The 26,910-nt window shown below is 40.5% G+C and overlaps 1 protein-coding gene across 6 annotated transcripts in view; it reads right to left on the bottom strand.

Moving 5' to 3' along the window:
- The window catches only part of LOC143284656 (E3 ubiquitin-protein ligase HUWE1-like), a 108,045-nt gene that overhangs the window by 53,073 nt on the left and 28,062 nt on the right, over window positions 1–26,910 (bottom strand). For 5 of the 6 annotated variants that reach the window (XM_076591557.1, XM_076591562.1, XM_076591560.1 and 2 more), the window contains exons 18-31: window positions 23,637–23,738; window positions 22,949–23,029; window positions 22,060–22,166; window positions 21,139–21,316; window positions 19,546–19,652; window positions 18,346–18,623; window positions 16,479–16,536; window positions 14,694–14,870; window positions 14,029–14,274; window positions 6,370–7,193; window positions 5,753–5,875; window positions 5,061–5,134; window positions 4,505–4,665; window positions 4,082–4,204 (exon numbers count right to left, since the gene is read on the bottom strand). In XM_076591557.1, the coding sequence (XP_076447672.1) occupies window positions 4,082–4,204; window positions 4,505–4,665; window positions 5,061–5,134; window positions 5,753–5,875; window positions 6,370–7,193; window positions 14,029–14,274; window positions 14,694–14,870; window positions 16,479–16,536; window positions 18,346–18,623; window positions 19,546–19,652; window positions 21,139–21,316; window positions 22,060–22,166; window positions 22,949–23,029; window positions 23,637–23,738 (2,639 nt within the window). The remainder of the gene's footprint in view (window positions 1–4,081; window positions 4,205–4,504; window positions 4,666–5,060; window positions 5,135–5,752; window positions 5,876–6,369; window positions 7,194–14,028; window positions 14,275–14,693; window positions 14,871–16,478; window positions 16,537–18,345; window positions 18,624–19,545; window positions 19,653–21,138; window positions 21,317–22,059; window positions 22,167–22,948; window positions 23,030–23,636; window positions 23,739–26,910) is intronic. The other variant, XM_076591558.1, reaches the window with a different exon arrangement.

The following is a 26,910-nucleotide window of genomic DNA, read 5'->3' as shown; positions in this document are numbered from 1 at the left end:
GTTCTGTTCATAAGAACACTCTCCAGACATGTTGTCATCATTTTTATTTAGCAGCCATTAACCCTTCACCTGTCACAGAACAGAACAGGTGCAGTTCTCGAAGCTGCACTATTTACTTCAGTTTACTCACAATGGGAATACTTGCCATCAAAGTTTCATGGCAGTCATGGAAAGACTCTTAACCACTGTAAGAGCAGTACAGTCAGTAAGTCTCAAACTCTGAGCATGCATTAGAGAGAGAGAGAGAGAGAGAGAGAGAGAGAGAGAGAGAGAGAGAGAGAGAGAGAGAGAGAGACTGTGTGTGTATGTGTGTGTGTGCGAGTGTGTGCATGCGTGTGTGCACATATGTACATTTCAATTTGTAATACATTTTGTCTGGTCTTATTCCTATAAGAAAACTTCTCAGTCAAGATGTCAGTGTTTTATTTCAGCATCCATTAACCCTTCACCACTCACAGCACAGAACAGGTGCAGTTCTCGAAACTGCATCATTCACTGAAAGTTGACTGTCAATGGAATACTTGACATTAGACTAATTAGTCAGCATTTCCAAGGCATTCATGGAAAGGTTCTTTTCCAATTATGTTCAGGGAATAGTGTCACAATGAGTGCATATACACTAGTAGTATGTGTGTGAGTGTCAGAGATACAGCATGCATGTGTACATGTGTGCATGTTTATGTGTGCAAGTGCATTTCAATTTGGGTGTATGACAGCTTGTCTTTTTATCCACACAAGAACATTCCTCAGACAAGATGCCAGCATTCTGATTTAGCAGCTATAAACCCCTCACCTGTCACATGACAGAACAGGTGCAGTTCTCGAAGCTGCATTATCACAAGTTAATGAAAAACTTGCCAAATGGCAGTGTTTTCAAGTCCATCTTAGAAAGGTTCTACTCAATAAGACAAACATTACATTCAAAGAATGGCGTCACATTGAATAGTATGCACATGCACATGAGACGTGTGAGATTAACTAAGAGTGTGTAGTGGTGTGGTAGTATGTATGAGTGTGAGTGAGTGTGAGTGTGAGTGTGTGTGTGAGTGTGTGTGTGTGTGTGTGTGTGTGTGTGTGTGTTGTGCATGCGTCTGCATTTCTTTCTTGGTGTATGACACCTGGTCTGCCTGATGTTCTCCCCATGAGAACACATCAGACTAGATGTAGGTATATTGATTCAGTAGCCATTAACCCTTCACCTATCACAAAACAGAGTATGTGCAGTTCTCACAGCTGCATTGTTATTACAAATCTTGAAAATCTTGCCATTTGTCAGTGTAACTGTTTCCAAAGTACTAATGGAGAGGCTCTACTCAACTGAAAGATCATTAGCATTTTGGAGCAGCATCAAACTGTGATGCATAAATGCATGAGAGAGCTTGCGAGACAGATGGGAAAAAAACCTGTATGGTATTTGTATGTGCAACTGATTTAAATGTTAGACACCTTGTCTCATTTTCTATCCAACAGAACACACTTGAAAAAAGATGTCATGTTTTGATCTTGCAGCCAGTAACCCTTCACCTGTTACAAAACAGAACAGGTGCAGTTCTCAAAGCTGCACTGTTATTACAAATCTGTCAATGAAAAACTTGCCATTTGTCAGTGTAACTGTTTCCAAAGTACTCATGGAAAGGCTCCACTCAACCAAGAAAACATTAGCATTCAGGAGAATGTCAAACTGTGATGCATACATGCATGAGAGAGCTTGCGAGACAGCAATAGAAAACAGGTGTTTGTGTGTGCAACTGATTTCAATGTTAGACACCTTGTCTCATATTCTGTCCAACAGAACACACTTGAAAAAAAGATGTCAGTATTTTCATCTTGCAGCCATTAACCCTTCACCTGTCACAAAACAGAACAGGTGCAGTTCTCGAAGCTGCTTTGTTTTTATAAAACTGTCAATGAAAAGCTTGCAATATGTCAGTGGAAATGCAAAACTGTCAATGAAAAGCTTGCCATTTGTCAGATTAGCTGTTTCCAAAGTACTCATGGAAAGGCTCTACTCAACTGAATAAACATAAGCATTCAGTGGTAATGTCAAACTGTGGTCCATATATGCATAAGAGAGCCTATGAGACAGACAGAAAAAAACGTGTGTGATGTTTGCGAGTGCAACTGATTTCAGTGTTAGACACCTTGTCTAATATTCTATCCAATAGAACACACTTGAAAAAAGATGTCAGTATTTTGATTTTGCAGCCATTAACCCTTCACCTGTCACAAAACAGAACAGGTGCAGTTCTCGAAGCTGCTTTGTTTTTGTTTTTGTTTTTATAAAACTGTCAATGAAAAGCTTGCAATATGTCAGTAGAAATGCAAAACTGTCAATGAAAAGCTTGCCATTTGTCAGATTAGCTGTTTCCAAAGTACTAATGGAAAGGCTCCACTCAACTGAATAAACATAAGCATTCAGTAGTAGTGTCAAACTGTGGTCCATATATGCATGAGAAAGCTTGTGAGACAGAGACAGAAAAAAACGTGTGTGGTGTTTGTGAGTGCAACTGATTTCAGTGTTAGACACCTTGTCTATATTCTATCCAATAGAACATACTTGAAAAAAGATGTCAGTATTTTGATTTTGCAGTCATTAACCCTTCACCTGTCACAAAACAGAACAGATGCAGTTCTCGAAGCTGCTTTGTTTTTATAAAACTGTCAATGAAAAGCTTGCAATATGTCAGTGGAAATGCAAAACTGTCAATGAAAAGCTTGCCATTTGTCAGATTAGCCGTTTCCAAAGTACTCATGGAAAGGCTCTACTCAACTGAAAAAATATTAGCATTCAGGAGCAGTGTCAAACTGTGACGCATACACGTGAGCGCCTGTGAGACAGGACTGAAAAACTGTGTATGGTGTTTGTGTGTGCAACTGATTTCAATGTCTGACACCTTGTCTAATATTCTATCCAGCAGAACATTCTTGAGGAAAGATGTCAATATTTTGATTTTGCAGCCATTAACCCTTCACCTGTCACAGAACAGAACAGATGCAGTTCTCGAAGCTGTTTTGTAATCATAAAACTATCAAAATCTTGCAATACGTCAGTGGAAATGCAAAACTGTCTATGAAAAGCTTGCCATTTGTCAGTGTACTGTTTCCAAAGTACAAATGGAAAGGCTCCACTCAACTGAATAAACATAAGCATTCAGTAGTAGTGTCAAACTGTGGTCCATATATGCATGAGCTAGCTAGTGAGACAGAGACAGAAAAAAACGTGTGTGGTGTTTGTGAGTGCAACTGATTTCAGTGTTGGACACCTTTTCTAATATTCTATCCAATAGAATACACTTGAAAAAAGATGTCAGTATTTTGATTTTGCAGCCATTAACCCTTCACCTGTCACAAAACAGAACAGATGCAGTTCTCGAAGCTGCTTTGTTTTTATAAAACTGTCAATGAAAAGCTTGCAATATGTCAGTGGAAATGGAAGCTGCTTTGTTTTTATAAAACTGTCAATGAAAAGCTTGCAATATGTCAGTGGAAATGCAAAACTGTCAATGAAAAGCTTGCCATTTGTCAGATTAGCTGTTTCCAAAGTACTCATGGAAAGGCTCTACTCAACTGAAAAAACATTAGCATTCAGGAGCAGTGTCAAACTGTGATGCATATGCGTGAGCGCTTGCGAGACAGGACTGAAAAAACTGTGTATGGTGTTTGTGTGTGCAACTGATTTCAATGTCTGACACCTTGTCTAATATTCTATCCAGCAGAACATTCTTTAGGAAAGATGTCAATATTTTGATTTTGCAGCCATTAACCCTTCACCTGTCACAGAACAGAACAGATGCAGTTCTCGAAGCTGCATTACTAACTGCAACTGTCAATGAAAAATTTGTCATGTTGGGCTTTTCTGTTTACAGCAATGCTTTACTAACTGGAAAAGCATCATGATCTGAAGCAATGTCTATGTGTCTGTGTGTGTGTCTGCATGTGCATGCACATTTAAATCTCCATCATGCAGATATAGTTCGTTGTTTTTTGTTGTTTTTTTCCAGGGGTTTAAAATCTTATTTAAAATTTCATTTCATCAAAAATATATCTGAATGCCAAACCATCTCAACACATGCCAACTGACCTTGATGATACCTTCTCCACGGATGATGTGGGACAAGATGGCCAACAATGACTCGCACATGCGACTGCCATACACCTTGAGTGGCTTCTTGTTCCAAAGGTTCATCACAGCATGGAAGGCTGCCTGTTACCACAACAGACATCATTTAGGTTCAATGCTAATTTTCTTCTTCCCGGCTTCACCTACCCCGACTCCCCAATCAGTTTCATACTTTTTTCACCTGGTTTTTAAGAATATGGTGGTGTTCAGTACAGCTTATATCAAAGTTCAGTTTTGTGTTGTTACCCGTCTTTAAGACATGCTGAATACACTAGAACATGGAAAACAGTTAAATTCACAGTACAGACCTATAACATTGAAATCACCATGAGAAAACAACAACAATAACTATAACAACTACAGAGAGAGGGAGCCAACACTGACCTTCTGTGTGGCGATAAGGTAATGCGTTGGGTTGAAGAAGTGGACAGGCTGAATTGGGGGCTTGGGCTTGGGCACAGAGTGCGGGGACTCAAGCACAGTTTTGGGATTCACCATCTTCTCCACCAACATCAGCCATGAGTCCAGAAACTCACCTGAGCCCTCTGAAGAACAATACACAAAGTGCTCTTTACTCACACAAGCTCTTTGAGTGAAAAATCATTGGAGGTTTTCTGTTTTTAACTGATAAGTTGCAGTTTGTTAGTGTGTATGTATACAAGTGAGTGTGTACAAGTGTGTGTGTGTGTGTGTGTGTGTGTGCGCGCGCGCGTGCGTGCGCGCGCACAAAAAATAAGTGATTAGCATATCCTATAGTTCCAGTGAAAGACAGGTCTTTCATCCTTAGAATTGTGTTTAAAAAAACACACACACACACTATCAACAAAACCAACCAACAAAATATTTTTTTAAAATGCACTTGACAATTATTTATATTTCTATTACCAGTTTCATACTTTGACCCTTATTTGCCCTCTGAATAAACTGGATAAAGTCTTACCTGGAAGTTCAGGGTGTTCCAAACCCTGTTCTAAAGGCACTTTACCATCCATTGACAAGGCCCAGAAAAACGCCCTGCACACATACAATGTATGTAAGCACATAAGGAAATTTTCATTGCATAATAAACCAGTACATGTGCATGAATGAGGCTTTGCATATACATAGAATTTTTTTTTTAAATGCAAGCAATTATCTAAACCTTTTAAAAGAAACATTTTTCATAAACTTCAGACCGGTTTAACAATGATCACTGATAAATATTTGTTTCTTACATATGGATAAGCAGATCTATCATAGGTTATTCTTCTTTCAATCAGGGGTGCACCCTATAATGCAGCACTCTGAAGACCCCTAAAATAGGCACACTCTAAAACAAATACAACCAAATGTTTCCAAATACTGTTAAAATAACTTATTCTAAATCCTCTTGTTCGGAAAGTGCTGACTCTTATCTTCCAGTGCAGATGCTATCTTCTTATAAGCTTTCTGATGGAAATATACAAATAAGTAATTTTTTTTTTAAAGGCTTCCCCATTTAACAAAGAAAAAAATACCATGCCATTTCTATGTCTTAGTTCCAGCTTTTGATATACAATCATGCAGATACTTTTTGCAGACTGAGGTCTGAGATACATGGTACAAAATATGTAATCAACAAAACAACACAATGCTGGCTCACTGAGAACTTACTGGAAGAGCGCAGACTGTCCTCCACAAGAGACAAACTTCTGCAGCATCAGATGGAAGGGCTGTTTTTTCTCATCAAACAACATGGGGGCAGTGAAGCCCACCGAACACACCAGGAATGTTAATCTGAAACATGACCTTAATATGCACACGTTCACATCCCATGTAATATTCAATGTTGTTTCTCAATTATCACAAGAACAAATTTTGAGAAGAGGAGTTGTGGCAAAATTTAACTAAAAAAAAGGGACAATTTTGTTACCTGTAAACTGAGATGATTACAATAATCTATAAAATAAAATAAAATAAATAACCAGACACATCACTGCTGGCACCATTCATTTTTCTGACCAATCATCTTCCAGTCCTCCACTCTTTCTTCCTGTCTAATAACAGTAATATCAGTCAAGTATAGAAACATTTAACTGACAACTGACATTTTCAATCTGAAGTGTTGCATCAAGTTACACTTTTTAAATTATAGACACATTTCAAAAGCTTTCTGATTAAAATCTGTATGTATGTATATAACTGTTATAAAGCCCAGTAATTCTTATCACATGCTGCACATTCCCCACCGAACGAATAAAAGGTGCATGTTCATCAGCAATTTGCCTTACCTGAGCTTTGGGACAGGTGCATAGTGAGGAGGTTCCCAAGACAAGCCATTGGCCAACAGACGGGTGAGAGCTGAGGCAACAGCACGAGCAGCTGGGGAGGGGCTGCCACCTTGATTTGTCTGCTGCTGACTGCGTCGCTGGCGTACAGGAGAACCTACACACAGCTTCACCAACAACCCAAACAGCTCAGCCAGAGCTCGACCCAGGCGTGACGACACAGACAGCAGAGGTTTCAACTGTCTGATCTGTGCCTGCAACACGCAAGACACTTTGGCTTTCTTTCCCGTCAAGCCACCCGGGGTGGTGGTGGACTCTGAAGTTGTTGAGGCTGTAGCTGCGGCATCCCTGTCCACATCACTTGGACCGGGTGTGGAGTCTCGGTCCCCAGCACCAACAGTCGTGGTTCCTGCAGCACTGCCGTTTACACCAGAACCACTCACACCAGCACTTGTACTTGGAGCATCCACAGAAGCTGACACCTCCATGGGAGAGTCCACTGTCTCTGAGGTAGTGAGAGACTCCATTGCAGCACTCATGCCATTGCTGTGAGGACCTCCCTCTTCCTCTTTGTCCTTCTGGCTGCTTCCTTCCCCACCACCAGCAACAGTTTCTTTGAGGTGGGCCTCACGCACATCTTGGGGAATGATGCGATCCATGTCGGCTCGGCCAAACTGGCAGCCAGGGGGCAAGATGTCGTCACTGCAGAGTGCCAGCAGCACAGTGCTCTCCCACACCAGGGAGGTGTACAGCTGGCTCAGACCCTGCAGTACTGTCAGTCCCAACTCTGACCCCCAGTGACTCACAGATATGGTGCGGATGTCATTCTGGAAACAGCACAAAAGTTGTTGAAAGTGCTGGGTCAGTGTCAAACATGTTCTCAAAAAAAGTGTGGACTGTTAGGGGTAAAAACACTTTCAATATTGCAAAATAATGTTTTTGGTCAACTAACAAGCACTGTAAAATTGTGCAACGAATATATCCATATTTTTGTAATTATCAAATTATATACATATTTTTGTAATTATCAAATATTCAAAGAGAGCTGATTTATCCCAACCTGTAGCTTTAAATAAAATGCCCAGTTCTGGAGAATTTGAACAATCAGTCCTCCACAAGGCAAGCTTTCTTTTAAAGCTGTATAGAATCTTTCTTTTTACCCTCATTCCCACTTCTCTCTTCACCTCCACTCCACATCCCCCAAGACCTAGCGTCTGAAAGGCAGACTTGCAGTATTAATCTGAATGTCTACTGACCCTAAAAAAAACAGGGGGGTGGGGGGAGGGGGGGGGAAGTAAAGGATGTTGATAAAAAAACACAACAACACTGCAATCAGCCAACCACACACAGGTGTAATCCATTTCTGATCAATGCTGTGTGCACAGTATGCCACTGATGGAATCGGACAAAGATTCTACAGCCAGCTTAATTAGTGCAATGTAAAAGCACTGGAAAAGTACATGCTATCAACAAAACCATGAATACTGGATTATGGGGAAAGTGCTGATAACAGAGTGGGGCTTGGTAAAAGAGGGATGAGAATGGAAGATAAAGCATTCTAACTTGTGAGAATATCTGTGTCAGTGATTGATATAATGTCTGGGTTTCTTTTTCTTCCTTTTTTTACCCCCACAAAAACACTCTGGGTCTTGCAGGTCACCCCAACCCTTGATGAATGATCACAATGTGGATGTGTGTCAGGAAGATGACAGACCACTGACCATCCACAGTAGCTATCTGTCTCTGATCATTGCTCTATGCACTGTATGTCACTACTGGGGTCAGCAAGGGACTCCACAGCCAGCTTAATTCGAGCACAAAAAGAAGAGGAGACAGGCGGGCACACACACACACATACAAAAAGTTCTAGTCTATGTGTGTATCTGTGTGAGACAGACCCAATGACACAAAGTGCGCATGTTTGTGTGTGAATGCATACAGTGTGTTTCGATGTGTGTTTAGTGCACGAGTGAACACATTTTCTCTACCAGTTTACACATACAAAAGAAAAAGAAAATATGCACTGTGCAAACACATAATCATATGCCTTTTCATGTCCATATTAGGATGCCCAAAACAGCCTGTGTATTAAAGCAGAAAATCCATTACCTTGGTCAACAGGCCAAAAGATTCAGTTAAGACAAGTGATTCCTCGTCTCTAAGTGTTATTCACAATCTTGTAGATAAGAAAGTTGACAGCAAATGACCACCCACAGCGACTGTCGGTTTCTGATCATTGCTGTATGTCACTGTTGGGGTCAGGGAGGGACCCCACAGCCGGCTTAATTAGTGAACAGAGAGATCGATGAGAAAAGAAATTTGACCAGGAAAAGAAATGTGTTGCTGGGTGTATATTTAACAGAACTGTCGACAAAAAAATAATGTTTGTGTGAACACGTGTGATGTACATGTGCAGTCTATAAGTAAATATATTTCAAAACATGCCTGAAAATGAGAAATAAATCTTAAAAGATGTGCATGTGCACACTCCCTCCAAAACCTACATTTCTACATGCCAGTCAGCATGGCATAATTTCATATGAATATGCACTAGTGTACCAACTGCAAATTTTCCAACATAGAACACACAGAAAAATTATGAACAAACTAAGTGAGGATGTGGTTTTTGCAGCCTCATTTCAGAAATATTCAACACCTCAGATGACTAACAGATGAAGAATACAAGTCCACTGAAAACAACTAGTCATTTCTAATGTCAAAGTTTTATTTACTTGTAGATAAGAAAGTTGACAGCAACTGACCACCCACAGCGACTGTCTAATTCAGATCATTGCTGTATGCACCGTATGTCACTGTTGCGGTCAGGGAGGGACCCCACAGCCGGCTTAATTAGTGCACAGAGAGATCAAGGAGTTTACTGAGCTGACCAGGAAAAGAAATGTGTTGCTGGGTGTATATTTAACAGAACTGTCGACAAAAAAATAATGTTTGTGTAACATTTGTGAGGTACATGTCCAGTCTGTATGTAAATATATTTCAAAACATGCCTGAAAATGAGAAATAAATCGATGTGCATGTGCACACCCCCTCCAAAACCTACGTTTCTACATGCCAGTCAGCATGGCTTATAGAATATTTCATATGAATATGCACTAGTGTACCAACTGCAAATTTTCTAACACAGAACACACAGAAAAATGATGAACAAACTAAGTGAGGATGTGGTTTTTGCAACCTCATTTCAGAAATATTCAACACCTCAGATGACTCAACGGATGAAGAATGAAGTCCACTGAATAAAATGAGTCATTTCGCATGTCAAAGTTTTAACTTGTAGATAAGAAAGTTGACAGCAACTGACCACCCACAGCGACTGTCTGTTTCTGATCATTGCTGTATGCACCGTATGTCACTGTTGCGGTCAGGGAAGGACCCCACAGCCGGCTTAATTAGTGCACAGTGAGATTAAGGAGTTTACTGAGCTGACCAGGAAAAGAAATGTGTTAACAGGTGCATGTTTAACAGATCTGCAAATACAAAAAAGTATGCCAATGTTTGTGTGAATACATGTGATGTATGCAGTGCATGTGTGAACATAGTTCTAAACATGCAAGAAAAGAGAAATAAACCTTGCAAGATGTGCATGTGCATACCCCGTCTAAAAACCTACAATTTCCATATGCAAATCAGCATGGCTCAAACAATGTTTCATATTAATATGCATGGTGTACCAAATGATTCTTTTTTTAAACAACAAACCACACACTGATGACTAAACTGTTAGAGAGGATGTGGGTTTTGCAGCCTATTTCAGAAATATTCAACACCTCAGATGACAGGTCAGATGAAGAATGGAAGTCCACTGAAAACAACTAGTCATTTCTAATGTCAAAGTTTTATTTACTTGTAGATAAAGTTGACAGCAACTGACCACCCACAGCAACTGCCTGTTTCTGATCATTGCAGTATGCACCGTATGTCACTGTTGCGGTCAGGGAGGGACCCCACAGCCGGCTTAATTAGTGCACAGAGAGATCAAGGAGTTTACTGAGCTGACCAGGAAAAGAAATGTGTTGCTGGGTGTATATTTAACAGAACTGTCGACAAAAAAATAATGTTTGTGTAACATTTGTGATGTACATGTCCAGTCTATATGTAAATATATTTCAAAACATGCCTGAAAATGAGAAATCGATGTGCATGTGCACACCCCCTCCAAAACCTATGTTTCTACATGCCAGTCAGCATGGCTTATAGAATATTTCATATGAATATGCACTAGTGTACCAATTGCAAATTTTCGAACGCAGAACACACAGAAAAAAGATGAACAAACTAAGTGAGGATGTGGTTTTTGCAACCTCATTTCAGAAATATTCAACACCTCAGATGACTCAACGGATGAAGAATGAAGTCCACTGAATAAAATGAGTCATTTCGCATGTCAAAGTTTTAACTTGTAGATAAGAAAGTTGACAGCAACTGACCACCCACAGCGACTGTCTGTTTCTGATCATTGCTGTATGCACCATATGTCACTGTTGCGGTCAGGGAGGGACCCCACAGCCGGCTTAATTAGTGCACAGTGAGATTAAGGAGTTTATTGAGCTGACCAGGAAAAGAAATGTGTTAACAGGTGCATGTTTAACAGATCTGCAAATATGAAAAAGTATGCCAATGTTTGTGTGAATACATGTGATGTATGCAGTGCATGTGAGAACATATTTCTAAACATCCAAGAAAAGAGAAATAACCATTACAAGATGTGCATGTGCATACCCCGTCTAAAAACCTACAATTTCCATATGCAAATCAGCATGGCTCAAACAATGTTTCATATTAATATGCATGGTGTACCAAGTGATTCTTTTTTTAACAACAAACCACACACTGATGATTAAACTGTTCGAGAAGATGTGGGTTTTGCAGCCTATTTCAGAAATATTCAAGACTTCAGATTACAGGTCAGATGAAGAATGAAGTCCACTGAAAACAACTAGTCATTTCTAATGTCAAAGTTTTATTTACTTGTAGATAAGAAAGTTGACAGCAACTGACCACCCACAGCAACTGTCTGTTTCTGATCATTGCTGTATGCACCATATGTCACTGTTGGGGTCAGGGAGGGACCCCACAGCCGGCTTAATTAGTGCACAGAGAGATCAAGGAGTTTACTGAGCTGACCAGGAAAAGAAATGTGTTGCTGGGTGTATATTTAACAGAACTGTCGACAAAAAAATAATGTTTGTGTAACATGTGTGATGTACATGTCCAGTCTGTATGTAAATATATTTCAAAACATGCCTGAAAATGAGAAATAAATCGATGTGCATGTGCACATCCCCTCCAAAACCTACATTTCTACATGCCAGTCAGCATGGCTTATAGAATATTTCATATGAATATGCACTAGTGTACCAATTGCAAATGATGAACAAACTAAGTGAGAATGTGGTTTTTGCAATCTCATTTCAGAAATATTCAAAACCTCAGATGACTGAACGGATGAAGAAAGAAGTCCACTGAATAAAATGAGTCATTTCACATGTCAAAGTTTTAACTTGTAGATAAGAAAGTTGACAGCAACTGACCACCCACAGAGACTGTCTGTTTCTGATCACTGATGTATGCACCGTATGTCACTGTTGCGGTCAGGGAAGGACCCCACAGCCGGCTTAATTAGTGCACAGTGAGATTAAGGAGTTTATTGAGCTGACCAGGAAAAGAAATGTGTTAACAGGTGCATGTTTAACAGATCTGCAAATATGAAAAAGTATGCCAATGTTTGTGTGAATACATGTGATGTATGCAGTGAATGTGAGAACATATTTCTAAACATGCAAGAAAAGAGAAATAAACCTTGCAAGATGTGCATGTGCATACCCCGTCTAAAAACCTACAATTTCCATATGCAAATCAGCATGGCTCAAACAATGTTTCATATTAATATGCATGGTGTACCAAATGATTCTTTTTTTTAACAACAAACCACACACTGATGACTAAACTGTTAGAGAGGATGTGGGTTTTGCAGCCTATTTCAGAAATATTCAACACCTCAGATTACAGGTCAGATGAAGAATTCAAGTCCAGTGAAAACAACTAGTCATTTCTAATGTCAAAGTTTTATTTACTTGTAGATAAGAAAGTTGACAGCAACTGACCACCCACAGCAACTGTCTGTTTCTGATCATTGCTGTATGCACCGTATGTCACTGTTGGGGTCAGGGAGGGACCCCACAGCCGGCTTAATTAGTGCACAGAGAGATCAAGGAGTTTACTGAGCTGACCAGGAAAAGAAACAGGCTGACATGAAAATGTGTGTATGTTTGACACATATGTAAACACAAACAAAAGTATGTCAGTGTTTAAGTGAATACATGTTAACATGTGGCATGTATGTGTTCATGTGTGAACATACTTCCAAACAATGCCTGGAGATCATAAATATAACTTGCATTATGTGCATGGGCACATACATACACACACAAATCTCCTTTATGTCCATGTCACCAAAACTCAAAGGCAATGTCTTTATCACAGCACACCCAGAAAACTCAAGAATGTGTTTTATAACATAAGAATGTGGAGCCTGCATTCGTATTTCAAAAATATTCTACACATTCATGCACAGGTGAGAGAAAGAATGATCAGTCCGATGAATACAGTAATTTCTCATCTGCAATGTGTTTTTTTTTTTAAATTATCTTGTAGATTAAAAAATGTAACAGGCCACCGATCATCCAAAGCAGCTGTCTGATCACTGGTGTGTGCAGCTTCAGTCACTATCAGAGTCAGAGAGGGATCCAACAGCCAGCTAAATTAGTGCTTCTTTTTCATAAACTGAGAGTGCATTTCTGTGAATGCATGTCCATACACCACCAAAGGGTGGGTGGCTATGAGCAAGACAGAATAAGGAAGACGGGAAAGTGAATGAGAGGAACAAGACGGCAAGTGTGAAATGTATGTGCATCATAAATCATTCTATCACTTTGATAATCATAAGAAAGCACAAAATTGTTGCACTTACTTTAGTCACTATTAACTTCCACTTCCAGTCTGACATTGTCAGTTTTGATTATGTAAAAATTTGTGGCAAATCTGGCTCAGTATCCTAAGACACGGTATCTGTAACTTCTACCAATAATTTCATTACATATCACCATCTCAACCTGCATCTACATAATCAATGTTTATACTAATAGTCTACAACCAGTTCATAACAGGAAATGGCTGTTCACTTCTAACCATTAATGTATGCACCGTATGTCACTGTTGGAATCTTGTAAAGATTCCACAGCCGACTTAATTAGTGCAGCAATGTGACACACTAAACCTTGGTTAGCTTTAAGGTGTGTTATTTAATGCTCACAAACCCTAACCATTCAAACCTATACATTACTATTAATACTACAAAATGCCAATAGTGCAAAACGCCACTAAGTTTGTTTTTTTATCTGTCTTGAATCAACCACTTCTCCAATATCATGAAGTATGCTTTGCCTGCCTTTTGATTAATCTATGAAACAGTGAGACTGATATCGAGACAAAAAAGGAAAAAAGACTGGAAGTGAAATAAAATTGGAAAAATTCTTCATAACTTGGGTCTTCAGAACTGCTTGGGCATTCAAACAAATGGGAACCAGACACCCACACCCTACACACAATACTAACATTCATTCTTCTGCCTGTCCCACTGACCTGTCCCATGCGACACACATGCACAAACATGGTGATGTAGGCATGGGCAGCAGCCAGGGCATGCAAGAGGGGTGTGGCCTGTGGGGACAGTGTGGCATCCGGCTGGCACGACGCTGCTGCCAGTTCTTGAAGCAGGACAGAGCCCCCAGGATCCCCCAAAGGCCTGTGCAGAGGTTCCAGCTTCTGAAGCACCTCGTTCAGGTGAAGCAGCCCTTGTTTCATCACTTGAGGCTCCCGGGACAGTGACTGCATTGAGGACAATTTCAATATTAGATCATAATCTACTCTTGTCACAGAGATACAGAAACAGACTATGGATCCAAGGAACTCTTGGAGCACTACTAATTACAATTGTACTATTGGAAATAAACTGAAGGAACAAACTAATGCTTCCCTGGGTGCCTCAAATTCCAATAAGGAAAACAATAAAATATAGCCAAAATCTGACTGATATGGAAATACTTAGGGAACTTTTAAAAATTCAGCACTGCAGGTTTATTGAAGATATTCTGACAAGACTTCTTTTAATCACAATCCTTTAAAAACAAGAAACCAGAAAGTTAAAGTATCCATGGAAGTTCAAATGATAATTTCCACAGCTTTTCAGTTTCAAATTAATACAAACAAGGGCATGAAATTTGAGAGACAAAAAAATCAACACCTACCAGAATGGACTTGCAAACACTGGCCACTGCCTGGCAGGCTGGAGATGCCGGAAAGTCAATCGGCAAGTTGGGCAAACCCAGAATTCCCATCAAGGGAAGCAACCCTTTCTGCGTCACAAACTCCCGGCAATGATCATCAGTGGAGTTGTTGCTCAGTATGGCCTCCACAAACTTCATCTGCAAAACATTTATTTACCAGTCAAATGAAATTCTATCAATTTGTGGAGGTTGAAGATAAATTGTTAAAAGAAATAAATTAAGTAGACACTGACAAGTAGAGTCAAAAACACTTTACAACAACAAAAAAGAAGAAAAAAGAAATGAGATAATGATCATATAGTTAATGGAGAAAAAGAAAATGTTAGTTTGTCAGGTATGCAGACAAAAACAAATGTTATTTCTTAAGTCATACTTTGCTCTCACACATTATTCAATAAAAGAAAGAAAACAACTTGCGAGTCGTTTAGCAATTTCAAACCCCTACAGGTAGGAAAACTTGTGGGTCAGAGGAACAAGAGACATTATAAAACAAGATGTCTCCCAACTACTGTGTGTTCATCTGACATTTAATGTGGCACTGGCTTATCCTACATCATTATCACATCCACACAATGTAGGGTTCAAACAGTGCACTGTTCACACTAAAAACAGTCGATCACATCAAAAGGAATATTTGTCACATCAGTTTAAATGTCTGGTGAGATCACTGAGAACTGTGCAGCAGCCATGCATGATAAAGGCAAGACTGTGAAAACCTGCATGCTGTTCAATCTACAGCTCAGCAACAGCATGAAGAAAGGCAGATACTCCTAATGCGTTTGTGTGAGAATGATACTGACTGGCTGAGGAGGATCAAGACCACATATGGCCAAACAGCAATTGTACTGGATGGAGCTTGCTTACATGTATGACATTATATGACACAAAATGGTATGGTAAGTTGATTCCAAAACTCCATATCAAATTTGCGAATGCCTGAATCCTATTCTGCCTAATACAATGATGAATGCAAATGCCTTCTAACAGAAAATTATAGTAAAAATCCATGATCACAAAACAAAGATGACATCTGCAATCATAAATTTGCCTTTGTGAAGTTCCATGGGTCTAAGATGTGACAGACACATAGAGAAAGATCAGAATTCCACCTACACCCTCCATTTCAGATATTCAAAATATACAGCACAAAGTAAACCATGCACAAGAAAGGAACACGGCAAGACAAATATAATGCATGTTTTTTGTGTTTTTACAATATAAAAAGGAACAACAAGACAAATACAATGTATGTTTTTTGTGTTTTTTCAATATACCTTTTAATAAAGTCACGTTAACATTTTTCATGTTGAGTTATTGTCTACGATTGTTTCTGCCTCATCTGATGTCACTTCTCTTGATGAGATAATGAAGTTATTCTTATCTTATGTGGGTAAGACTAAATCTGGAAACTGGGAAGTGACCTTTCCAGACACCATATTTCTGTCTCACCATTTCTGTGGCACTGGCTTATCCTACATCATCAGAAGCACACAATGTAGGGTTCAAACAGTGCATTTTAAAGAAACATACAAAAATTGACTAAAACCTGCATCCAAAACAATTCCCAGTAAGTCAGCAGCATCTGCCGTAATAGCCATACAAATATCTGCCTGAAACAATTCATGGATGTGATAAATGCACCATATGGGGTCTAAAAATGGTTTGGTGTGCATTTCATCAACAAGGTATGATACTGAAGGCCCTGTAACATACCAGAAGAGAACAACAGACAATATAATTACTCACCACATTCAAGACATACTCCATAAGTGGTATTGACTGCCTGTCATGTGATGCTTTCGATCTGTCAACAGAACCTTTCTTGTTAAGACTGGAAATAACATCCACAATGTACAATTTTCTCTCCACACACATTTATCACAGAACAAAAATGGATCTCGAATTGCCCATTCCACTCCAGGAAGAAAATCCTTTAACCCTTTCAGTGCCAAGCGTATGTTAGGCTCAGTGACAACTACTCACTATGGGTGCTTTTTTTTAAGCATTTAAACATTTCAAAGAAATTATATACAGCTGATACTTTTCTGAAAGTTAAATGAACACTCAATCCAACAGGAGTGATGGCCAAGAGGTAATGAGTGAGAGAATCTGAGCGTGCTGGTTTGCATCACAGCTCAACCACCGATATTTTCTCCCCTTCCACTAGACCTCGAGTGGTGGTCTGGACACTAGTCATTCGAATGAGATGATCAACCGAGGTCCCGTGTGCAGCATGCACTTAGCGCACGTAAAAGAAAACACGGCAACAAAAGGGTTGTTCCTGGCAAAAATCTAGAAAAATTCACTTCAATAGGAAAAACAAATAAAACTGCACGCAGGAAAAAATACAAAAAAAATGGGTGGCGCTGTAGTGCAGCTACACGCTCTCCCTGGGGAGAGCAACCAGAATTTCACACAGACAAAAAGAGAAATACAACACAATTTCACACGAATTGAATCATTTTATGATAGGAAGATTCCTACAACAATGCAGATGCACTTTTTTTTTTTTTGCACACTGGAAGGGGACAGAAATTTCCATCCAGGGGCACAAGAGGTTAAAAGATCATTCCGCAAAAACAGGCCAACAACAACAAAAAACAGTGACAGAATTTTCAGTTTTCAGTATCGTAACTCAATGCTCTTTTCTCATTACACATACTGATTCACATAAACACAAAAACAATCACAAAGATCTTCTCTCAGTCTGTATTTTCAACATGACATGTCTTTAGATACGTGCTTGTTCAGCCATCATGGAGAAGACTTTCCCCCTAACCAACATTGTAAACAATGAACTGAAAAATAAATAAAACAAACTTAAAAATAAATAAATTATTTATGAATTCATGTACTGATTTAACAAACTGGAAAAAAATTGAAATAAATAAATAAAATGAACTAATTATAAACTCTTGTTTTCATAGTTTTTTTTTATAATTACTAACATATCTATTCACCGACTCATCAATTTGTTTGACATGAATAAGACACAAAGTGTGTAGTTTTTTGTACTCTCTCCCAAAGATCATTTGAATCAGTTTTATTTCAAAAAGGAACATATGCAAAGTATGCAGAAGTTAGAGCTGATTTATTCTAGTTGCTCGAAAAAGCCATTCCAGTAAGAAAAGCAATAGAGAAGGAATGAACAAAGAATGATGTCACTTCTCCTCTATTCCCATCGTCAAGAAAATTAGAGTTTCACTTACAGCCTGAGTTAACAGATAAAAAGGATGTGTGGTGTGAAGAAAAAATCCTATTCCAGAGTATTTCAATTTGCAGCAGTTTTTAAAATTGTTTAGATCAGGCTCTTGTGCACAACGAACACCTCTTCACAATACTTCTCTCAGAAACTTTTCTCCACACAAGATTCAGATACGTGCTTGTACAGTCATCACAGAGAAGAAATTGTGCCAGTTAAGTGCCAAAAATTGTAACATAACCACCTTGGACAACCAAAATCTGTTACACTGAGTGGTGTGGTGTGGTGTGGTGTGGTGTGTGTGTGTGTATGTGAATGTGGGTGCATATGTGTGTGTTATTCATTCCCCTGAAAAAGACAAAGCTAATACACCACACCGACGAGAACCATAGGCCAAGAAAAACCCCTTACTGCATAGATTCCTGTGAAGCGGATTTGGCACTGGCACTGCTGACAGCTGGGGCGGGGGTGGCAGCAGCAGCAGGAGCTGCAGCAGCTCCTGCCGAAGAGGCTGCCTGGTTGGAAGAGGAGGCTGCAGGCAAATCCTCCTCTTCCTCCTCCTCCTCGGAGGATCCTCCATCCACGGGCTGGGGTGAGCGGGGGGAGGTGGTGGACTGTTCTGTCTTTGGCTGCTGTTTCTGGCAGATGTACTTGGGATCCTGCCCCATGGAGCAGATTTCCTCCAGCAGCTGAAAACACACAACAAAAAATTGGGATCAATCGTACATTGCAGGTTCTTTGTTTGCTGTTAATAAACAAGACTCAAGATTCACAACACCAAAGATGTTCACAGCATGTTGAGTCAATAATACTTTTCTTTCTCATTAGAGAAATTAACATGTGGTCATGTACACTGCTCACAATAAAACACAACATAATTATACAACTAAGAGACATGTCGATTCTTTTGTAACTGAAAAGATCAATTAAAATCAAAGAATGAATAACAGTCAAAAATAATCTTAACAGTAAAACTACAATGCAATCAAGAATCATATAATGACAACAATAACAATGCTTTTAGTGTCCAGATGCATCTTCCCATGCACTTGTGACTATACCCAAGCCAATAGACCCCAAACCATAATGAAAAACCATATCTGAATAACACCAAGAGATAAAAAAAATGCTCACAGACAGAAGGCATTTTAAAACTTAAGTGAATAACAAACATCAACAGTAAAATATGCTATCAGATCACTGACATTTTCAAACCATAGCACCTTTTACTCAAGATGTTATTTGTATAAAATAGAATTCTAAAAGCACTGCCAATTCAGAATAATCTCTACAATTGTTTACGTTATCTACTGCACAAGGAATGCTTCTTCACAACAACTTCTCTCAGCATCTTTCTTCCACACAAAGATTCAGATACGTGCTTGTTCAGTCATCACAGAGAAGAAATTGTGTAAACTGGACTTAACTTTTCTGTACAAAATATGTTTGATGTTCTATTATTAACACTGGAAAAGCAAGACACTTCTGACCTTCTAGCATTTACAAAGGCGAATCTCCAAGATAGCTTACAATAAGAAATTAAGTCTGGCTCGTCCTTTCTAAGAACAAATTGCCTTCACAACAAAGAATGGAGAAAATCAGCAAACCCACCTTGATGATGGCCTTTGTAGCATCCGTGCGCAGAGATGGCTGGTGCCGCATCAGCTCGTCCATGGCGTTGCCAAGGTTACTTGCAGTGTCACCTGGATGTTTGGTGGCTAAACATGTAACTACACAACTTGAAAAGATTCCTTCCTTAATCACTTTACAATATTTCCTTTCAATTCAAAAGGCAAAAGCAGAGAATGCCCTGTTCCCAAGGATCAATACCCAGGTCACACAAACACAATTCTAAATGAGCAGAAATTTACTGTTAAACATCTAACACTTTCAGCGCGCCTTTTCTTTTAATTTAAAAACTCACAAATATATACCAAGGGGAAACACATCCAAACAGTGACCATCAGAACACAAAAAGTGTCAAACTACAAAAACACAATATAATGTGGGGGAAGGGGATTGAGGGCGCAAAGGGTATTGTCCAGATAAAATTGGGCATAATTACAATCATGTTACATCAAATACACATCAAATACTCCTTCAATGTCTATGGTGTGGACCATTCCACCATTTCTCACTAAAGGATTTTTTCCCTATCTGGGAAAGATTCTATAATTATACATAAAACAGCCAAAATACATAAAAATGTATATGCAACCACAAAAAATAAGTACCAGGAATTGGACTCCCTACCGGAGTTTGCACTAGTAGGTCACGGTACAGTATGTGTAGTGAAATAAGTACCCTGTATCATGTCTCACCCACACCATTATTTCTATATTCAATGACATATTCATAGGCTATGGCACTCAACAATGTGAACCTGGCTTTCCCAATTAAGTCCACAGTAATCAATACAGTGTTACTGTGTAGCAACAGGTCACAAACTGAAAAATCACTGCATGGCATCTGACAGTGTTTGAATACACATCCCCAACCAGTCATCAGCGCATGATAACTGCTTTGGTACATGTGGTTAAATTTTGAAAATTTTCAACTCCATGAAACCAGTGCTTCTCTCTACATCACAAACCCAGCAGCTACTGCTTATGTCTTCTTCTTCTGCGTTCGTGGGCTGCAACTCCCATGTTCACTCGTATGTACACAAGTGGGCTTTCACGTGTATGACCGTTTTTACCCTGCCATGTAGGCAGCCATACTCCGCTTTCGGGGGGTGTATGCTGGGTATGTTCTTGTTTCCATAACCCATCGAACGCCGACATGGATTACAGGATCTTTAATGTGCGTATTTGATCTTCTGCTTGCGTATACACACGAAGGGGGTTCAGGCACTGGCAGGTCTGCACATATTTTGACTTGGGAGATCGGAAAAATCTCCACCCTTTACCCACCAGGCGCCATCACCGAGATTTGAACCCGGGACCCTCAGATTGAAAGTCCAACGCTTTAACCACTCGGCTATTGCGCCCGTCACTGCTTATGTCAAACAGCAACATCTATACACTTGATTTTTTTGTTTTGTTGTTGGTTCCTTTTTGTTTATCAGTTGTTGTCCCCCTCCCTCCATCCCCTTTTTCTTTTTAAATCACACCTGGCTCTTTCCATAAGAGTGTGATTGTTTTTCTTCTAAATGACATTTAAGTTTATCTCACACATACACATTAATGTAAGCATGAAACTCACCAAAAGGATCAGCACTTCGACGTCTCCTCATAGCTGGCAGGTAATCTGGAGACAGCAGTACCTTGAAGAGACGGTCAAAGGGCCGACAAGCCACGAAAGCCTCCAGACCCCGGGCATTCAGACACAGAGCACTGAACACATTGGGCAAAGAGGCCAGCACTTCTCTGGTGGCAGGAACCTGCATAGTGAACATTGAACTGGCAATGTACTTCTGTATTCTTGGAATCATAAACAAAAAGAAGTACCAGATTTTATTTTTCTTCAGTATTTTATCCATACTTTATCAAATATTTTTCATATCCTTTTTTTCTTTCTTAAAATCATTTTTTTTTGGTTCATGACATAAATAAGGAGGGTGGCACTATCTTTGCTATAAAATCATTTGAGCATTTCATATTTTTTAACATACTCATCAAAAAAGCAGGGCTGTACATTAATCAAACTAAGTATTGAACATGTTTTGCAATGGGAAATTAAAATCACATTCTGCATCTATTTTTTTCACAACTGTCAATCAATTCTAGAACTTCCCAATTCTCTCTCTCTCTCTCCCACGTGTGTGTGTGTGTGTGTGTGTGTGTGCATCCATGTCTGTGTGTGTGTTTGTTAGAAATACTGTCAATATAATTTCAAGGATAAAGATACAAAGATTGTTCTGTTGGTTTAACTTTAAGCCAGAGACACATTCTGTTGGATCAACTGTAGGCCTGAGGAACATTTGTAATAGGTTCAATTTTTTCACTTGATATGTGACATGAATGATTCTTTTTTTTTTTATCAATACAACTGAGCTTGAAAATAGCTCTTTGATCCTCTGGCATGAACTGGGTCTCACGAGATCTTTATTTTGTTCCTTATTTCTTTTCTTTTTTATCTATCTCAGACACGGGTGATCATTGGGATATGCGCAAAAACTCTTACATCTTTAATGAGCAAGGCATGCAACACAACATCCGTCAGGCCCTTGTCCTGGAGCGAAGAGAGAAGTGACGGTTCTTGAAACACATACACTGTCACCACGTCTGTTGCTGAAAGTCAACAAACAAGAGCACATTAAATCAACACAAGTGTACCTTAAGAAAAAAGAAGCTTCAGTGAAAAGACAAATTGTTCAAACATGTCAGATTTAGGGAAACTATCATCTGACTGGTAAATGAGTATTATGGCTAAAAGAAATTTATTACATTTATAACATAACGACCAGTATGGAAAATTCTCACACTTTTTAGAAGACATACACATACTTAAGTATGCGACACTTTTATCTGGGCTGGCTGAGTGCATGTTTTGTTTCCTTACCTGTTATTTGCCCAAAGATAATTTGAAAAAGTAAAGTGAAAAATAATTTTTTTAAACCAAAAAAACACCAAACGCCTACTTCTTCCTATCTCTGCACCACATTCCCAACCTCTCTCTCACACACACACACACACCTCCGCCCGGTCAATTTTTTTCACACACACACACACACCTCCGCCCGGTCAATTTTTTTTCTAAGACAGTAAAAGAAAGGAAATTTTCTATCTAAAATTACATTTAAGTAACATACTTACCATGACCCACTAGTGCAGACTCCAGCAGGGGTCTGACATTCCTGTCCTGTACAAACTACTATCCGCCTATGCGGAGAAAACTAAAGTAGCTACAGCCGATAACCTCCCGGAAGTAGGTAACCTCCCCTCTGCCCCCCTGACTAGCGCCCTTTTTTTCTGGCAGCCATAATGACTCCTGTTCCTGTGCTCTTCATACGGCTAAGTTTTTTTTTGTATTTTCTGTCTACACAAACAGAAAGGCACAGGATGCGACTCACCCAGCAAGAAGAGTGAGGGACCGTAGTACTCTGCATTGCTGATGATATGCTTCAAGGAGCGAGGCAGCGAGCCATCCATCACTGAAGAACAAACTGCTTTCATCACCACTTTAATATCAAATTCATTCATTCCTGTCGTCTTTCCTCCACAAACATTTTAACTTCAATGCAGGAAAGTAAACGTCCTTTCTTAATTTTCAATTCTAAATAATTGTGCCTCTCTTTAAAAAAATAAATAAATATATATATATATATATATATATATATATATATATTTATAAAGGCATGTACCAGCTTTTGACTGCTTTACATCTGTTAATGAACTAAATTGAATCACATTTACTGTCTTATACTTGCTTAAACATAAAAACCAAAAACAATCATACTATTCTGCGTAGATAAAAGAACTGTCCATGTGAATGCAATAAGCTGCTTCCTATAATGTATTAGTATCAACACAGAAAAACATTTTAAGTTTAACATTTTTTTGTAAGAAAAAACAAGAAAACAAAGAATGGAATATTTTTTTTAAATCAATTAAGATGTGTGCAAGGGATTTGTTTCCAAATATATCCAAAATAACCATGGCCACAGCTTAAATATATTTTCATCATCAGTAAGAGAAGGCAAGACTACCCAATGCTGGCATGTCCATGAAACATGGATACTATATCATCAGCCAACTCACAGTGCCTGATGCTCTCTGTGAAAGCATTGTCAGGTATGGCCTTCTTCAGGAAGTTGAGCATGGACTTGAGCAGAGCTGCCCTCTGGGGAAAACACTGCACACCTGCCATCAAAACACATCCAAGCTGTACAAATGAAAAAGGATTTTTTTTCCTAAAATTACGTTTATCTAACACACTTACCAAGACCCACTTGTGCAGACTTGGGTATATCTGTGCCTGCTACATGTATGTTTGTACAGCTGTTTATTTCTTGTGCCTCAATCTATTGTCATCGTCATATTCCTGACATCATCACTTGAACTGATGGAAGTTTATATATATCCCTTTGTACATATATGTATTTATTTTCATAAATATATCCCTTCCTTGCTTTCGGAGGACGACTGCACTCACAGACAAAACTGCCTCATTCAAGCCTGAATGTATGCTCCCTTCACATATCTGTAGTGGCTGGTCCTTAGGGACCCCCACACACTCCTTTCTCACCTACAGGGCTAAGGATGCCCTCTCTTGGTGCAAGGCAGTTTAACTCCTTTGCCTACAACAACCCTGGGTTTCCACCACTGTGGTTGTGTTAAAAGCTTCACAAGGGACCTACATCCTAGCTGGCCCTGCCACTGATGGATGTTGGTCTTCGTCTCTCAAGTTTTATCATGCCTAAAAACTACCTAGTACAACCCCAGCTTCACACTGCTGTGGCTGTGATGTTTCACATGTCCATTACTCCCTAGCTGGCCATGCCATTGATGGAATCGGATGTCGGTCTTCACCTTCCAAGTTTTATCAGGCCCAAAGACTGCCTAGAACAACCCTGGCTTTGCACTGCTGTGGTTGTGATATGTTTCACATGGGCTCTACTTCCAGGAAGCTGGCCCTGTCATTCATGGATGTCGGTCTTCTCCTTCCTAGTTTATCAGGCCTAAAGACTGCCTAGAACAACGCTAGCTTTGCACTAATGTCATTGTGATCAGTTTCACATGGGATATTCATCCCTGCTGGCCCTTCCATTAATGGATGTCAGTCTTTGTCTTCCAAGTTTTATCAGGCCTAAAGACTGCCTACTGGGCAGGAGACAATCAGGCCCCATGCTCGGCATGGGGTACACTTCTGACTTGCTCAACCCCAGGTCCATCCCTCCCACTCCTCACCGGTAGCAGAAAGCCTGGGTAAAAACTGCGTTTCCCAATGCTTAAGAGGAAAGGCATGTTGATCAAGGGGAATGATTCTCCCACAGCACAACGAATTGTTTGCTGGCCACAGAGGCACACCTTTATGCCCTCTCGTACCAGCACAGCAGCCACCGCTTTTTGGTCAGTTAGTTTGGCCCGCCATCCTGCTTGAACATGAAGGCCACATCAACTCCTCAAACCACTGGTGTTGGAAAATGACTTCCCCACCTGGTCTTCCTTGCCCGACCCTTTTCAATTATGACACAACCACTGCTGTGGTTACAGAGGGGCAATCTCTGCATGCACTTCTCCAACAGATCCTGCTGCAACAAAGGCCATTAGCCAGGTGGCAGCACACAATACCGGCCTACACTTTTTTTTAAGCTGGCATCGTCCCTATTGTGATGCTTGTTCCCTCTCTCTCCAGTGTTTTCACTCTCCGCACTACGGGCAGCCCCTAATTAACTCCTCATGCAGGCCCCTCATTCACAGGGTCACCTCCTGTTTCCCCTATCGCCCAACACAGTGACCATCCCCCCACAGGGGCTTCTCACAGAAAGGTTGATACTCTGGCAGGTCCCCTGCCTACAAGTACTGTTTTGCCACTGGGACACTAGCTGAGGTGTTTACAGAGCCTCATTCTTCAGCCAAGGGCCTGTCTGAGGATGACTTTGCTGTTATTGTAGCAGCAAGCACCATGTCTTTCAGGCACACGGTTGCCTCAAAAGACGTCACATCCGTCTGGCTTCCTTACATTTCAGCAGAACCTCCTTGGTGGCCACCTTCATACCTCAAGCACACAACAGCCGTTTCCTGTTTTACTCATGCTGACTCGTGCCCTCCAATGGCTAGTACAGCAGATCAACAGCCATTCTGACCCAACTGCCCCTCATGGCTCCATTCCATAATTCAAGCGTACCACACAGGGCCAGAGGCCAGTCATGGATCTATTCCTGCTGTGTAAGCAGAAGGGAATTAACTACATCGCTAACCGCCTGGATTACAAATGCGGAGTTGCCTCCCTTGGCACTGATAGTCGGCGAAAAGGATGGTGCCTTTAAAGCACATATCCCCTGGTGTGACGTTTCCTCGCCGCAGAGGGAGGATTGTCATGCCACGTGTGGGAGTCCGTGGTTCAATGCCACCGTAACCATCACAGGTGAATACAGCCGCAAGAGGAATAATTATAACGTCCCTTAGTGCCGTGGGCATCCCTACCCAAATCGGTTGCCATCGGATGCGAGACAGTCGGGGCATGTGGCACGACGGTGCCGTAAGCCAGTGTTATGGGCATCGTGAACGAGGGGGTGACAAGTCTGTCGGCTTGCCATGGGATGTGCATCCCCCTGTAGTGGAATGGCGGTCCAACCACACAAATAGCTCCTGCGAGAGGACCGACCGTCAGATTTTGTGTGTTAACGGATAAAGGGATAGATAAGATCGGCCCAAGCACTGCCAAGTGGCAGGTTCGAGTTATAAAGAAACACTCCGATGTGGAAGTGCCAATATTAGTCTGGGTAACAGCAGAGTTAGGCGGTGGGACAGAAGAAACCAGCCCTGCCGAAGTTCAATGGGCTAAGCACGCACCTGCTCTGTGGGCAAGGGGCAGTGCAGGCGCAAAAGAGGTAAGCACGGTGATCACTGGCAGGGGTGCCGAAGCGCAAGTTGCCTCCCTTGAATTGGATGTTTGGGACAAAGGAGGTGCGCACATGTATGGGCGTGTGTGTCCCCTAGTGGTCCACCTTCTTCCCTACCTAGAGGGAGGGCATCCTGACTCACCACGGTCGCCACTGGACGCAAGGCGGTCATGGCATGCCACATGCAGGGCGCGGATATGTTGTCCGGCCACCGTCACAGAAAAAAAACATATTGGATAGAGTGTGCAGAGCGGTGGACATATGTCTGTGTTGGTTCCCCATTGGGAACACACACTCAGTCATTGAAATTTTGGGCATGGGGAAAGAGACAGAGGAGGGCGACTAGTGCACTGCCGACTGGCAGGAACGCTGAGTGCGGACGCGAATTGATCGAGTCAAAAAAGGAAACAGCACAACGGACCTTTGTGTGGGTAAACAAACCCAGAGATGACACCGGAGGAGGTGTA

Source organism: Babylonia areolata, chromosome 8 (assembly GCF_041734735.1).
Source record: "Babylonia areolata isolate BAREFJ2019XMU chromosome 8, ASM4173473v1, whole genome shotgun sequence".
NCBI classification, from domain to species: Eukaryota; Metazoa; Mollusca; class Gastropoda; order Neogastropoda; family Buccinidae; genus Babylonia; species Babylonia areolata.
Note: the sequence above shows the minus strand (reverse complement) of the source record. Positions and strands in the feature narration are given on the sequence as shown.